Source organism: Schistocerca cancellata, chromosome 6 (genome assembly GCF_023864275.1).
Source record: "Schistocerca cancellata isolate TAMUIC-IGC-003103 chromosome 6, iqSchCanc2.1, whole genome shotgun sequence".
Taxonomy (NCBI): Eukaryota; Metazoa; Arthropoda; class Insecta; order Orthoptera; family Acrididae; genus Schistocerca; species Schistocerca cancellata.
In genome coordinates this window covers 306,112,190-306,129,791 of record NC_064631.1, presented here as the reverse complement: position 1 = coordinate 306,129,791, position 17,602 = coordinate 306,112,190, and the positions used below count along the sequence as shown (strand labels likewise).

General features: G+C 43.4%; 1 protein-coding gene across 1 annotated transcript in view; it reads left to right on the top strand.

The window, feature by feature from the left end:
- Window positions 1–385: 385 nt before the first annotated feature.
- Window positions 386–17,602, top strand: part of LOC126190731 (fumarylacetoacetase) — a 71,827-nt gene continuing 54,610 nt past the window's right edge. The window contains exon 1 of the mRNA XM_049931218.1: window positions 386–715. Coding sequence (XP_049787175.1) covers window positions 632–715 — 84 coding nt within the window. The 5' untranslated portion in view covers window positions 386–631. The remainder of the gene's footprint in view (window positions 716–17,602) is intronic.

Below are 17,602 nucleotides of genomic sequence, written 5' to 3'. Positions count from 1 at the left end.
AATTTCGTAGTTAAGTTGTCAGTTATAGAACCTTGCTCACAATTTTTAGCGATTTGTCGAAGTGATTGATTTTTTAGTTGGTGAATATATACTGGCAAACTTGTTTGCTGAAATTGATAAATGAATTTGTTTCTTCTTATTGCCAGCGTTCGGATATTAAATTATATTCTCGAATGTGTATGCGGATCGATCTCCTTTTTCTTAGTGAAATCGATCTGTCGATATTTAGTGAACGACGCTATCCTTACAGGTGCTGCACCCTTTCGGCCGAAACAGAGAATTATTACTGGCACTCGTCAGACCACGTTGACATGGGCGGCACCTGCTCGAACTAATGCGTACTAGATGTGCTTACGGGAGCCACGTTTGGCACACTTGTGGTTCGATGTCGGTGGAACTAAGACAAGGAATTGTTCGTGGATGAAGTAATAGTTCATCGGCAAGCCAACAGCAAGACTATACTGAGTTACACTTAAGCTGTTTACTGCCATTAATCTGTATCGTGCCGTATAGATCTGCGCGGCATATTAAAAAAGCAAGCAATGTTTGTACGTTGTAATGTTGGCTAACATGTAGAACTTTCTGTATATAACCACCTGTTCAAAGTAAACGCGCTCATAAAATTTTCGAAATGAAGTCCTTCGTACCTTACCCAGAAGACAGCGATTTTCCTATCGAAAATCTCCCATATGGCGTGTTCTCCACCAAGAAAGATGTAAGTATATGATTCATTTCTATGTTTTGCATTCGATGAGTGTTATGTAAAGCGACCTTCGAGCCTTACGGATTAAACGCGTACTTCGACACTGCCTTCAGCCTCTGTGAGCAAAGTTTTAATGCTGCTAATTTTATTCAAGGAAAAATCCCAATTTCTTGATGCTATACGCATTTTCCTTCTTAGAAGAACCTTAAATACTACGGACCGCGTGGTTTGAGATGCCATGTCACGGACTGCGCGGGCACTCCCGCCGGAGGTTCTAGTTCTCCCTCCGGCAGGGGTGGCTGTGTTGTTCTTACAAGCAGAAGTTAGTTCAAGCAGTGTGTAAGTCTAAGGACCGTTGACCTCAGCAGTTTGGTCCCTTAGGAATTCACACACATTTTTAAATAATACGGGAGAACGTTTGCGCAACGTAAAATAATCTTGATCTCTATTTAGAACTGAGTAAAGGGCTGTATCCATCAGAATTTTTTATTGTAATTTGTAAATGGTATAGCCTTCGTGCTTTAATATTTCTATGTACACTATACAAAATAAATAGTTAAATAGCGACCTGCTATATTTTGTTTGCGTAAGTAAAATAATAAAGTATTGCAGCCAGAGGATGGAGAAACGATACGTAATGAAAGGCCGGTGAAATTTCTAAAATGTTGGCTCATGTTTCATACATCAAAGAAGGTATCATTGTCTCAGTTTTATGGACTTCTGACTATAATGAGAAAACGGCGTTCCGGTCATCTGCATCCACCGCATCCTTTAAAAATACAGGTTAATCTGCTACCAAACTTTTATTTGATATTCACATTCGTTGGCTTCGCCAATTCACAACCAAGTCACCACATTTCAGGCTAGCCTAGCCCTCGGGCTACGCTACTGTTCAATCTGTCGCCGCAGCCAAATCGACCGATTTGAGCCAGACGCAAGTTGTATGTCCTCAGTTTAGCGACTCACGTTTTATGGTCACTAAAAATATGTGGTTTTGGGCGTATTTTTGTACATTTATTGCTGTAAGATATTTGCTAAACGAAAGAAGAGTAGCCTGAAAGGGGTTTTCGGAGGAAATGAGTCGTACAATGGATTATTCCATCGAAAATTTGAATCTCAAAATTAAATATGGTAATTTCTAATTAGCGTACTGATTTCTGAGGTTCGAGTTTTAGTGTGCTGTTTTCGTAATAAATGCCAATTTTGTAGCAAAGACTATCTACAGTCTCTGGGGGAACCATGGGCGTCCGCAGAAATTAATCAAGGGTGAGAGGGAAATGGAGGCAAGGCTCTATGTTTTATGTGAGTGAGTTAATCAGTTTCAAGACGTGTCATGCCACAGATAGCACAAACTCCCTATATCCAAGAGAATGGATGATTGGTTATCCATGATGTGTGAGAATGAATTTTGTACACCAGATACCAGAGAGGGATGGGGGCGGGCAGCCGCCGACGCCCCCCCCCCCCCCTTTTCCTCCTTGCGGACGCCTGTGGATGGAACGCTTACATTTTATGGCAATAAAGAGTCTTTGTAGTTAGACAACCGTTGTTCGTTATATGGCGCGTAATTTAAATATATAATGACGCTCTCCAAGTTGAGGAGAAAACGTGTTCCACAACTTTAAGTTGCAAATCTCCCACATTTTTTCTGCTATCAGTTGAATATAGGAACAGCATGTTTTAGGAAACAGAGTGAGGTGCCGCACTTGTTAGTGACCTCGCATTCACGACGACGATGCTTCTGATCGCCGTAGGTCTTGCGATTTAGTTTCTTCATGATTTATCAAATTCGCTTGTCAGGTTGGTTAAGGTGCCCTACACCTGTGCGTTTTAGGCCTGGTCGCCGTGCGTCTGTGCTTGCCCCATACGCAAGTAGAGGCATGCGTGTAGTTGCATGCCTCTTTGTCAACACGTGCTCAAGAGTGATCCCACTCGCATTGGGCGCCCGCCCGGAACGCGCGCAACTGCTTGAAGGCGGAGAAATCGCTTTTCCGATTTTCACTCTGCAAAAATTCTTGAATGTATACAAGGCTATGCTAGATCGTTTTTTGAACTTATTTTTGTCAACAAAAGCTTTACTTTCCTTGTGAGAAAAGAATGCGGCTGCTTTTCATTTCGGGTGATTTTTTTTTAGTTGCGTAATTTTTCTCAATCAGTTTTTGAAGAAAATAACTTGTTTAAAAGTATGACTTTTTCGCGTGTGGTAGTGTGGGATCCTTGCGTCTTAATAAACCATTTTCGTTTCCATAATCCGTAATATTATGAAATGAGTCTTGTATTGAAAAAGTGTGATAGCGCGTGTAGCTTACCGTTCACTACGCTTTAGGCCATACATTACTGCAAGTGAAATGTAGCTAATAGCACAAAAAAGTTCTGTCTCAAGTAAATGCGAGTTATTGAATGGCGACAATGTCGCGAACGCAAGCCGACGCAGTTCCCGTGAGCTTAGCGCATTGTCATGAACACTGCAGAATTGAAAAGCGAATTACCAGCGAACAGTACAGGCCTAGTGTCGGACCTCGAGTGATTTTAATCGTCTATGTTCAGAAAACTCCAAATTTTTCCCTTGACGACCGCTGCATACACTGGACAGTCATCTATTATGGTCTTACAGTAGTCTCCATGACGGCCGCGGTGGTCTAGCGGTTCAGGCGCTCAGTCCGGAACCGCGCGACTACTACGGTCGCAGGTTCGAATCCCGCCTCGGGCATGGCTGTGTGTGATGTCCTTAGGTTAGTTAGGTTTAAGTAGTTCTAAGTTCTAGAGGACTGATGATCACAGATGTTAAGTCCCATAGTGCTCAGAGCCATTTTAAGTAGTCCCCATGCTGCATCACAAAAGGTACTCGAATAATTATTGTTCATATTTTACAATAAAGCTGAATATACATTTGGTATATGAAGCTAGAACAGGAGACTAAATTAATGTAACACAAAACTTTGCTGTGGGTTGACTACAATAAAAGCTTGTGACATCCTATGTAATTGCTTTCTAAATGGAGATAAAAAACGGCAGATGCAGAAATTTTTTGAAGTAATTACTAAAGAAAATGTAACTGTTTGTCGTTTAGGTTTTCGTATTTTTGGGAGATTGCAGTACCACAAATTGTAAGTAATCACCTAATCTCCACTTTTAAACAACTGTGCACAGTTCTTAGCAATAATATTTCCTTTAGGAAAATCATATGACGCAACCAAGGTTAAATGTAACACAGTTTTAAAGGGCTTTCCCTTGGATCACTTGATCTCACCTAGCTAATTTTTTCATATTCTGCTCTCTGTCTCTAAGATGTTTATATCTCGATTTTCCTATTTTACAACAGAAAGGCTAATGGGCAGGGTGGGGTCAGCTTAGCACCAAACAGTGCAGGCCGGGTAAACGCATTACGACGTGTTCTGTTGTATCCTCGTGCTGTTCAAACCAGTTTAAACTGTGGGAAGTGCTTGCCTTTGTTTTCGATCTGTGTTTTTTGCCCCTCATTGACTGGCTGATTCAAGCGGGTAAAAGAATTGTCACACTTCGACAGCTAACATACCAGTTTGTAGGTACCCAGGCTCAGCCACCAGTTGTTCTCCGCCAGCCAGACTGAGCCATCTTACAGAGAAACGTCATTGTTTTAGTGGAACTGTTTTGACAGTACAGTGACTCGTCGAGGTTCGAAGCACAGAAGAAATAGGAGGTTATGGACTCACCTCTTGAGTACTGGCCAACATTTAGGAACATTTTTTATTTACATGAATAACTAAAAAACTTTTTTGAGAAAGGTTATTCGTCGAACATAATGACAGTAGTACAACTCAGTATCTGCTGCAGAACACTCAAAAAAAATTGTAGATAGTACAGATTTTTTTAGGGGTGTAAGAGCAGAGGGAAAATTGTAAATGACGATAAGGTAAGATCAATTAGTGCACAATCATTGTTCTGAAAGAAAGCTCTGAACAGAATTCACTTTGTTCTCATTAATTATAGAGAAGCACGTGCTTTACAAATGTGCATTTATAGAAGACGGGCGTTTATTGAACTCCTGAGACTCCTCAGCAAGAACAAGTGTCGTCATCTTCGGCGACGTCTTGGTGTGCTTCCATCAAAGCTGATTTGTCTTTGAGGTGCTAAAATTCTTTGTCAATTTTTTTTCTTGTAACTATGCGGTACTTGGCAATGGCGATAGCTCATCGACTGGAGCTAATAATGACCTTTCAGAATATGAGACTTTCTGGCAGATTAAAACTGTGTGCCCGACCGAGACTCGAACTCGGGACCTTTGGCTTTCGCGGGCAAGTGCTCTACCAACTGAGCTACCGAGGCACGACTCACGCCAGGTACTCACAGCTTTACTTCTGCCAGTATCTCGTCTCCTACCTTCCAAACTTCGTGCTTTGATAGCTCAGATGGTAGAGCACTTGCCCGCGAAAGGCAAAGGTCCCGAGTTCGAGTCTCGGTCGGGCACACAGTTTTAATCTGCCAGGAAGTTTCATATCAGCGCACACTCCGCTGCAGAGTGAAAATCTCATTCTGGACCTTTCAGAATGATCTCCGTCTTGTGATACAGACAGATTGAAAAGCGAAACTTATTCAGATAATTCCATTTTTCTCATTGGTTGTGCTTCCACTGACAAGGAACTAAGTACAGGTCTTAGAATTAAAACATCATTTAAGAAAAATTGGAAATTTGTGGTAAGATCTTATGGGACCAAACTGCTGAGGCTATCGGTCCCTAAGCTTACGCACTGCTTAATATAACTTAAACTAACTTACGCTAAGGACAACACACACAGCCATGCCCGAGGGAGGACTCGAACCTCCGACGGAGGTAGCCGCGCGGACCGTGACAAGACGCCCTAGAGCGCGCGGCTACCCCTCGTTTAAGAAACCGAGGCAAAGTGGAATTGCGGTATGAGGGACTTTTCCCTGGATCACCAAATCTGACTCTGCCAACTTTTTTAAAAATTCATCTGTGTAGCTTTTTCTGAGATGTTTCCATTTCGATATCATCGTTTTTACTGAGATGATAATTACAGGAGGTAAGAAGTGGCTTTTTAATTCTCTATTGCTACAAAACTATGAAAAATGCTGAAACTAAGAAATGCCTATTTTATAAACAAATCTGAGAATAAAACTTTGCGTGTATCAGTACAGCACTTACAATTATTTTTTTCCCGCCGATTGTGAAATTTGAAGGAACGTCTTTCTCTAATGAAAAATAACTTGTGCAGTAACACTTGATAAAAACCGGCGGAAGACTTCTGATACGTTTATTGGTGTAAGTGAAGCATGGCTCAACCGGATCGCGTCGGAAATGTTAATATTCTGAGTGTCGCGAGCGGGTCACGACCCGGCCGCCAATGAGAACGCGGCTGAGGACCACCAATGCCGTTTCTACCGCCTAAGGTGGCAAAATTTTGGGAGCAGCACAGGGCGGAAAAAATTAATTTCAAATCAAAGGGCGAAAAAAATTGAGCAAATGAGAAAAAATTAAAACACCGAATTGTTTCCAAAAGCATGTTGTTGTTGTTGTTGTGGTCTTCAGTCCCGGGACTTGTTTGATGCAGCTCTCCATGCTACTCTATCCTGTGCAAGCTTCTTCATCTCCGAGTACCTACTGCAACCTACATCCTTCTGAATCTGCTTAGTGTATTCATCTCTTGGTCTCCCCCTAAGATTTTTACCCTCCACGCTGCCCTCCAATACTAAATTGGTGATCCCTTGATGCCTCAGAACATGTCCTACCAACCGATCCCTTCTTCTGGTCAAGTTGTGCCACAAACTTCTCTTCTCCCCAATCCTATTCAATACTTCCAAAAGCATACAGAACGTTTACTTATACGATATTGCAGTGCGTGCGTTATTCTGATGACGCACTGCGGAGACCACAACCGTTACGAAACACATCAAATGAATTCGCAATTACGAATAGTGACTACCATCAGCTGTAGAACGGAATGGCGACAAAGAAAATTGTGGTTGACGACATATGGAAGTTTGGGTCTGGCCGTGAGTCGTGCACGGATAGCCAAATGGCAAGGGACCGCTCGCGATAAGCGGGAAATCCGGGTTCAAGTACCGGGACGGCACAAATTTTCATTGTTGTCATTCCATTATACAGCTGATGGTAGTCATTGGCAATTGCGAATTCATCTGATGAGTTACTTAATAAGCCTTTACTTAGTTTGACGAAAGTAAATAGAATGCATCTACCCATTTCAAAACTACAGCAGCCGCTACTGACGACGAAACGGAAACAAGAGAAAGAGCTACTGTCTTTAGACAACCACAAAATCCACCCCCAGAGGTATCTCAACTTGGACGCATCTCGGACGAATGATCAGAAGCCAGTCGCTTAGACTACAGCAGCTAATTACAGTTGTAGGACTCTCAATAGAAAATGCAATAGTGTTTCCAAGTGTCTCCTTGGTTAAAAGTCTAGCAATGCGTTATTGGTTATGAGAGAAGTCTACTTCGTAAGGGATGTGTTACAGCGACAAAAGATTCACTGCTACAAAGTGTGGCCACCAGGCTCATAAAACCACATCACGGGATTTGTTCGTCAGCCTCAGACCCATACCATGTTGGATTAATATATGTGGGATGTGCTTATCGCACACTCTATCTTAAACGTGTGGCCCCTAAACAAATTACACAGCAAAGTGCTATAAGAGGAAAACATCAAATGCAGGGATTACAGGCATTTCCCAAATGATTTGTCACATTTACTATCTTAGAAATGAACGATAAAAAGACTTAATTATATCCTGTCTACAGCCTTCTCGTCTGTCAGAAGCGACAGGCCCTGAACTTGGCCGATCCACAGATCGGTGATTCAACCCTATTTGTTAGTTTGCTTTGAATGACTTTCCCGTGGTTTCTCGGAACCAGTGAGATGTCTCTTCCTTTGGGACTAGCGGGAGGGTGATGGACGTTGCTGTCAGCTTTTATTCCAGATCTGGCTTCCGCAAGAGTCACAGCCCGTGGTCCTCTGATGGTAGCAGCGACTGAGACGCACAGTATCTACCCAAAAATATGGCGATGATTATGCAGTTATTAGGTACGTGTATCCTTTTTCCCCAACAGTCATTGTTCCTGTGTTGTTCGCAATTTGAATCACGCTGGTGGTAGGTTAATTGATCTTTGGAGAATAAGCTTATTGACAGACGGTATTCTCAGAATGAGATTTTCACTCTACAGCGGAGTGTGCGCTGATATGAAACTTCCTGACAAATTAAAACTGTGTGCCAGACCAAGACTCGAACTCGGGACCTTTGCCTTTTGCGGGCAAATGCTCTACCAACTGAGCTACCCAAGCACGACTCACGCCCAGTCCTCACAGCTTTAATTCCGCCAGTACCTCGTCTCCTACCTTCCAAACTTCGCAGCAGCGCTCCTGCATACCTTACTGAACTAGCACTCCTGCAAGAAAGGATATTGCGGAGACATGCATGCAAGGTATGCAGGAGAGCTTCTGCGAAGTTTGGAAGGTAGGAGACGAGGTATTGGCGGAATTAAAGCTGTGAGGACGGGGCGTGAGTCGTGCTTGGATAGCTCAGTTGGTTACGGACGATACACGCGATTACACTGGATACAGACGTCCGATCCACATGGTACATCACAGTCAACGGTAAACAGATCACCCGATCACGCCTTCACAAGATAAATATGGCGGAATCGCCTCTATGTGTAGATTGTGGAATGCCAGACACGGATAAACACCGTCTCACATGTGGCGCGTCAGAAGACGTATGGCGCTTCGCGCGACAGATTTTGTCGTATTTTCTACGAGTGACTCCGCAACACATTACACCTCGGTTCTACTATTTCCACATCAACAGTATTTCCCGCGCACCAAAACCAACGCAGTCACTTGGATCCGTGGGCATGCGGTACACTACTTATTTCACGATGGACCTAAAGATGTATTCGACTTTTGGAACTACCTACAAGAACGTCATTGCAAGATCGTACGGAACCCAAAATACGGACAGTATTTCTCTAATTACTTGGGGAGTGACCTACGCGACCCTCCACGCAGTTGGAAGCTGGATCATCAACAGGTAGGAAAAGACATCCAGTGACTGAGCTGACAAGACTACGTCCGATTCTGGGTGGAATATACGATATATGTGAAAACCTACCTCGATGATGAAGCGTAAGGAGAGTAGCGACACACCCTTCTGCATCATGTACGCAACACTTTTTTTTCTTCTTTTTCCCCATATATGTTACCTCGGTGTAGGAACGTGCGAGATATTGTTTTGTTTACTCAGAACACGATGTGGCGCTAGGTACATTTATTTTTGTTGTGGTATAAAGTAAATCCAAATTACGAATATATTAAAATCAGTAAATGAAAATATATAAATAAATAAAAACAAATTCCCACAAAAGATTTCACCTTACCATCCCTGATACCTTGACGGGCGACGGGGACACTGTGGCCAGGCCTTGGGTTACGACCCCTGACCAATCTGCCCTCCCTTCCAAAAAGAAAAAAAAAAAGCGTTGGTAGAGCACTTGCCCGCGAAAGGCAAATGTCCCGAGTTAGAGTCTCGGTCCGGCACACAGTTTTAATCTGTCAGGAAGTTTCAGACGGTGTTCTATCGGTAAGGTCGCATTTTTTATTGTATAGCATAGCGGGACAGGTATCGCGACCTCAGTGAGTCTATGACTTTGTGTGTGGGATGAGTGTACTTTTGCTGTATTGTGGTCTTCGCTCAGTCTCGTATGTGTGTGGCGCGGACGTATATACTTGGGCTTATTTCAGCATCTGTTTGCGCGTCTTATAGTGACATCACACACTACGATTGCCTGAATTACATGTCTTTATATTCTGTCTGTGAACACTGGCACATCTAGCCCATTGTTGACATGATTCCAGGATTGTATTTTGTCGCTAGATTTTCCCTATATACCCGGTATGGTTCACGTGTATTGGAAAGGTGGGGGGGGGGGGGGGGTGTTAGTTACATCATCCCTGCCCATGTCTGAAGGGTACTCATTTTTAATACGCAGATACATTTTTGTAGGAGTAATTTTCTAAGCACTGCAGTGTGCTGGCTGTCCAGCGTGCGCCTTTGGAATTCTGTGGACCAGTCGAAATTACATTAATAGCAATGACTGTACTCGGATTTTCCTGTGGTTAATATACGAAACAGCAATCACGCATGTACCAATAGTAGTGCAGGGTTTATTTTGTTTATACATCGTAATTACGCATTTTCATCCAACCTGGGAGTGCTACCTAGCTGAAAATGGAGTCACTCACGCAGGTTTTAAAATGATGGTGGTTGGGGAGGGATAAGGGTGAGCTTGTTTCTGATTGGTGTGGAGAGAAAGGTGGAGGGGAGGTGAGTGCCTGGCGCTAAGATTGTTTGCAACGTTTATCTGCAAAGGCGTCGGTGTATTACCACAGGTTTGCTGCAGGAGGATGTCCCCTCCTTGAATGACTGAGCGCTGTTTGTGCCAGCTGGTAGGTCACGGATGATTTACGCACACATTGTGCAAATTTATCTACCACGTCTAGGGAGGTGGACTGGCTAGTGTTTGGTAGCCGTATGGGAATCTCTCGTTCGCGGCCATGGATTCGGAGACATTTGCAGCCGCTCGATGTTTTCCACACTTTATCAGCGTCTCACTTGACTCATTCGACCTGCGAATTGTAGGAAGAGTTCGAATGTGGTGTGCGTACTGTAAGACCTTCAGTACACACACCATCAGATTATTTGACTTGTCGCTCTAACGAAGTAGGCGAGTGTCAGCAATATGTCTCGTGGTCTTATCGTGGCGTGTTTATCTTCTGCCGTTAGGTCAGACGATAGAAATGCCACTGGCACGCTTAGAGTAGCAGATTGACGGTGACCAACTTTAAACAGAACTTGATCAATTTTCACACACACTTATTAAAATAATAACAAGCATAAAAATTACTTAACTTGGTTCTGGATGCTATTTACAATTGACAATCTGATGTTCCTTTGGTACTGGTACGTTAATCTTATTCTCCATATCTCTGATACTTGACAAAAGTGTCTATACATTTATCTTCTTGGCTATGTACAGGAATATGGTAATCTTATTGGGCGCAGACTGAAACTTGACAATAGGCTGGTACAGACAAATGTAGAACACGTACAGACTGTTGCAGACAGATGCAGACTGTTGCAGACAGATGCAGACTGTTGCAGACAGATGCAGACTGTTGCAGACAAATACAGACTGGTGCAGACAAATGCAGACTGACTAATCAGCGGTCTGTACACTCGTTATAATACCTCGCGCGTTCATGTATCACTGCGCGAGTGTGATGCGCGAGGAGAAAAGGTTCTACGTTAGCAGCAATCTCATTGGCTGCGTTACATATTAATACGCGGATCGGCGGAAGCAGAATTTGGTCCGTCTCTATGGCAGCGCCATCTCGTAGTGCAGAGACGGACGAGTGCTGCGCCTGCGCTGTTGTGCTTAGCGGGGCGCGCTTTAGTGGGAAAGTTGTGTATGCGCTGACTACGTGGAACTATATACACAACATCGTCGTAATCTAGGCGTGTATTTGGCTCAGCTTTTGGTATTTCCACCAACGTGTTGGCCTCTGCTTGCGTTATTACCGTTGGCTGGAGACCCCTCGACCAGAACTGGTATAGCAGCAGTATCAGCTACCAGGCTGGAGGTGATTACACCTATTTCAATGCAGTTTCTCAGCCATTGCTGGGAAGTGTGTCCACGATCGTACCCCACGCACCAGCATTCACATGTATACGTTATAGAGGAAGTGGAAGTTTCAGGGAAAGTATACCATCACTGGTGATAGTGGACCTTCACTGGCCCATTTAGTGAAAGTGGACTACTGATTCCAGTGCAAACAATACACACTGACTAGGGATAGTGCACTATCAATAGTGAATGTATACCTTCACTGCCAAGAGGTAAGGAATGTGAACCATCGCTGTAATAACAAGAAGGCCTGGGTGTCCGAGCAGTTCTAGGCGCTACAGTCTGGAACCGCGCGACCGCTACGGTCGCAGGTTCGAATCCTGCCTCGGGCATGGATGTGTGTGATGTCCTTAGGTTAGTTAGGTTTAAGTAGTTCTAAGTTCTAGGGGACTGATGACCTCAGAAGTATAGTGCTCTGAGTCATTTGAACCATTTTGTAATAACAAAACAGTCGTACTTCGAAAGTTACATTTATCACCTGTAGTTTGAAAACATAGTCATATAAGGTAAAATTCATTTATTGCAGCAAGGACGTGCAGCATGGCACTTTAAGTTTCACAACACATTTTTGTTTTTTCAATAGCATCTCAGAGTCTGACATTTTTGCTGGCAGTTGCATTTGAAGAATCCCTGGCCGCTTCCCATCGACTGAGATGTCGCAACTGTCCTCAGGGCAACAGTTTTCTCTGCTGGAACTTCCTCCTCTGAGATTATTCTTAGAGGGCAAGTACTGAACTGGGGCCGGAAACAAAATGTTGTAGTTGTAACTGCAGTGGCATATCGTGGGAGATCAACTTGACATGTGGAATTTATCTCATGAGTATCATGCAGAATATCATACAATTCGTCATAAACATAGTATTTAATATAACTTCTTCAGTTACAGGTTGTATTAATTTGGTTGCTCCATTCACTTCCAGCACTTCATATCTCTTCAAAAACTTGTAGTCGTTGCCGTCCCTCTTTCGTCGAGATTTTAGTGATTTAGCCGTGCTGATAAGTGATTCGTACTTTCCTCTGTCCATGAAGACAGAATTATAACTGAGATTTCCCCGTTCCACTCTGATGTTCGTAAAACGTGACTGATTCAACCATACCATCCGGAGCGATCTGAAGTGGAATGATCACATAAAACAAATAGTGGGAAAAGCAGGCGCCAGGTTGAGATTCATAGGAAGAATTCTAAGAAAATGTGACTCATCGACGAAAGAAGTAGCTTACAAAACGCTTGTTCGTCCGATTCTTGAGTATTGCTCATCAGTATGGGACCCTTACCAGGTTGGATTAATAGAAGAGATAGACATGATCCAGCGAAAAGCAGCGCGATTCGTCATGGGGACATTTAGTCAGCGCGAGAGCGTTACGGAGATGCTGAACAAGCTCCAGTGGCGGACACTTCAAGAAAGGCGTTACGCAATACGGAGAGGTTTATTATCGAAATTACGAGAGAGCACATTCCGGGAAGAGATGGGCAACATATTACTACAGCCCACATATATCTCGCGTAATGATCACAACGAAAAGATCCGAGAAATTAGAGCAAATACGGAGACTTACAAGCAGTCGTTCTTCCCACGCACAATTCGTGAATGGAACAGGGAAGGGGGGATCAGATAGTGGTACAATAAGTACCCTCCGCCACACACCGTAAGGTGGCTCGCGGAGTATAGATGTAGATGTAGATAGCTGCACTGAAGTGAACCGTAACTGCACTACTGTCAACCATAACAACACTGCTGTAAACCATAACTGCACTGCTGTATAACGCAACAATAATGAGCTGACGGCAATAACATTCATGTTGATGCGTGGTAGCATTGTTGGATGCACCGTTAATAACGTGGGAGCAGCGAGGGTACACCTTCACTAGTGGATAATATGCTACTGTACACTTTCCTTAGCCGAGTACAGTGATGGTTCACCTTCACTAGTGGATGTGTTTTTTTCAGTTTCTGGTAAGCTCTCACTGAGAATTTTAGTAACGGTGTACATCCACTAGGGAACGTTTACCTTCCCCCATCTTCCACTTCCGCTATAACATAAACACCCACACGTCGGAGTTAGAGGGGTGACCTGTACTGCAGGCGACGTGCTTTTCCCTGAGGTTGTCGTAGATACTGCCCACCTCTCCAGAGGTTATTTTGTAGTGCTTTACAACACCTACGAGAAGTGTCTTTCGTTGAAGGCATCAGAATTTTAGTATAATATCACACAATCTAGTAACGTAACGGTGGTTTGGTACGCGGTTTATCCATCTTAGCGTGGTATTTCTTATACAATATCTTTGGTTAGAAATCGGCAGTGCTTATAGAATTTGCTATGAGGGCGTAATTTCTACCAATGCGTTCGTGACGTCACTCACATAGTAACGCAGTGACGGCTTAGCCCAATGCTACATGAATGGGAACCACGCTGCTTTGCATTTGGTTGTGAGCATCATGACGTCGATGCGAGATGACGAGACACGACGTCGCGATGCGATGTCGTGACGTGATGTCATGACGCTACGCGATATTGACGTTGACACACAACTCACGTAACTGGGTAAAATGTGTAGAATTGTGGAAAATATGGAAAAATGAGATCAATTATATATCTCTCTGAATGTGGTGTATGCTCGTGGCTTACTAACAAATACTGTAGATCTCAAGTGATGTTATTTGTTATTAACAAATAAACGCAGCCTACAACATACCTCTGTGTTGTCTACTCAGTTGACTTAGTTATAGAAGATGAAGTTGGGGGAGGTGTGCTTCATAGCAGTGATTAATGCGAGCACTTTCAGTATTGTAATTGTCTGTGAGCATCATGACGTCTACGCGACGTCGGGGAGGGGGGGTGGCGGTGGATCTTGTATAATTCGGCAAAATACGTATAACTATGGGAAACTCGGTGGAAATGAGAAAATGGCTCAAAAATACGCAAATTGGGGAAAATACGAAAAGTATGCAAAACTACATAAAAATGAGAGTGCTTACATGCCTGTCTGGGCATGGTCTCTGCTGGTACATCAAATTATGTGATATTAAGTTGATGTTAACGTATAGAAATCAAGTGACGTGACTTAACGTAATTTGTTGTTAACAAATAGACACAGCCTGATTCTCTCCCTATGCTGCTTAGCTGCAGAGAAAATTCTTCCCACTCAAATATCCCAGTTATAAAAGATGAAAGTGTGGAGAGGGTGGTTCATCCTCATTGACCCTGAGGGGACTGGAGGGAGAGGGGGTTATCACCATTTTTATTTCACATGACACAATTGCCTGGGTGATTCCCCTGGGTGACCTAGATCAGCTACCGGCAGTTCCATAGGAGAGAGCTAGTGCGGACACCAAAGAACCGAAGTGGGTAACTTGGCACCGATGAGTAATATGTCACCAGATGTGATAAGATCGTTTCTGAGCCAGACCCGGCCCTTGGTAACTACTGTCGCGTAATCGAACAATACTTCGTCTTTCCATCTTTTTATGCGCAGTACATTACACTAATTTGCGTTTGATCCTCAACCGTTACTCCCTGCGCCAAGCTTCGATACTGTACAGGTCTTCCTGAATTTTCCTACAATTTTCTGGTCTTGTGATTTTCCTATTTACAACAGCACCTTCCGCGAGCAACCTCACGGAGCTGCCCATGTTATCTAGTACATTATTAATACAGATCACTAACAGTTGTTCCATTTTCTTCTCTTACCGATTACCTTCAAAGTTTGAACACAAATGTGTCTTAAAAGACAATAGAATGTTAATTTTAAGACCAGCGTATATGTGATACAGTAGTTTTTGACGCGATCAGTTGAAGAAGAACGTACTTTTTGCTGTGCTGCGCACCGTGATTTGCAGATACTGATGCAAATGTAGGTGCGAATGTAAACATGTGATAAGCGCGCGGTGATGCAAGTGAAGGTCAAACGAGTCCCCACACTCCTGTTTACAATCTCCTCAGAAGTTGCGACGCGGGTTGAAAGGGCTGTCTCTTACCTATTGCAGGAAAGGTCTGGCGGGTGATATTCTTGTATAAGGCAGAGCGCTAGTTTACGAGACTTAAGAGGTGAGCCAGACTGCGAATAAATCTGCACCCCATACAGCCTGAGAGAGAATTTGTAGCGGTTTCTCTCACTCCCTTCGTATCAAACACTGAGTTGCTTTTTCATCTACGTCCTACAAACAAGAAGCACAAAATATTTACTTGGAATGAATCTTTCACTCTTCCACTCCAGGTAGCGTGCGATGTTATGAAACTACGTGGCAGATTATGTCGGCTCGAGATTCGAACTCGGAACCCTGTCTTTCGCGGGCGATGCTCTTACCAACTACCAGTACTTCTTTCCTACCTTGCAAACTTCCTACAAGTTCTTCTGTAAATCTTGCGAGACTAGCATTCGTGAAGGAAAGGATACTGCAGAGAAATGGCGTAGCCACAACCTAGGGGGTTGTATCCAGAATACACCTTTGCACGAAGTGAAACATTTAAAGCGTTAAAACACGTAGGGCAAAATTTTCACGATTTGCAGGTAGGTGCCGTACCATTGATCTTCCTACCCCGACGACGGTCAAACTTGTTGTTAAATTCTCTGCTTCCTACACACAGGGTTTGTCAAGCAAACGCACAGACGTAGCGACAGAGTTTGTAAAATTTAATCTCGCTTTCGAAGCACCTGACGTTGGAATGCCTACCAAAGTAGGCAAAGCATTTCTTACATTGACTTTAGCACTGTGTAAAGAAGAAGAAGAAGAAGAAGAAGAAGAAGAAGAAGAAGAAGGAGGAGGAGGAGGAGGAGGAGGAGGACACTGGTCCAGAGAAAGGCTGAAACTGAGAGTTACATAAACCCAGGAAAATCTGCCTGAGGAAATAAATATTACACTCAGAACTTGGTTACTACATCAACCTTCTCCTAATAGACAGGCTAACGATAAATAACTTGTTAGAATTAGCTCACACTAACATTGAAAAAGAAGATATAGCTATGCGAAAATCTATTCTCTTCTACGTGGTCCTCTGATGAAAGTTCATTAAAAGACCACAAAGTACTAACATATACATCGTCTGTGTAAGAACTGGAGAGTTTCGATTCTTTTGTTTTATTGTTCTCCCGCTTGTATGTTGTGCGTAAAATACGACTGGGAAAGACTTAACACCTCTATAATTTTGTTTATGGCCACTGCTCCTTTGTTTTTATCCTTGTTCGTAGTTTCTACAATTTTGAAAACTCACGATACAGCAAAATAAATCGTAATAAAAACTGTATCTCGCTAAACATCCTCGGTTTGTCAAATCGGCCGTCAGTGAAAATTTCTCTTAAACACGTCTGATAGAGTCTCTTTAGGATAAACACGTCAAACAAAGCCTCACTCCGCAAATAACTGACGTACTAGTGAAGGCTGACAAATTATTTGAGCGTTAACAGAGGGCTCTATGTGGATTACTCACAGGGCGTGAACCACTAGTGTGAAGGGTGCTTTCGTGAAACACAACCCATTTGAACGAAGTGCCTGGGGTTGCACTCACGTTACAGACAAACGCCGACTTTCGATTGACCGGCCGATTTGGCCGAGCGGTTGTAGACGTTTCAGTCTGGAACCGCGCGAACGCTATGGTCGCAAGTTCGAATTCTGCCTCGGGCATGGATGTGTGTGATGTCCTTAGGTTAGTTAGGTTTAAGTAGTTCTAAGTTCTAGGGGACTGATGACCTTAGAAGTTAAGTCCCATAGTGCTCAGAGCCATTTGAACCATGCCCGAGGCAGGATTCGAACCTGCGACCGTAGCAGCAGCGCGGTTCCGGGCTGAAGCCCCCATAGTGCTCAGAGCCATTTGATTTTTGACTTACGATTCACCTGTGACTAACTTAAAGCGACTAGCAGTTTTCTTTTTGTATTTTATTGCTTACCTCATACTTGTATCTGATTTTGAAGTCAATGTAAAAAACGTTCTTTCCAACACTCCTAATGTTGTTGTTGTGGTCTTCAGTCCGAATGCTGCTTTGATGAAGCTCTCTACGCTAGTCCGTCTTGTGCCAGCGTCATCATCTCTGCATAACTACATCCTTTGGAGCGTGCCTACTGTAGTCAGACCTTGATTTTCCCCTGCAATTTTTATCCCCCGCGTTCCCCTCCATTGCTAAATTGGCAATTCCTTGATAGCGCAGGACAGGTCCTTCTTTTAGTGAAGTTCTTCCCTATTTGATTCAGTATCTCTTCTTTAGTT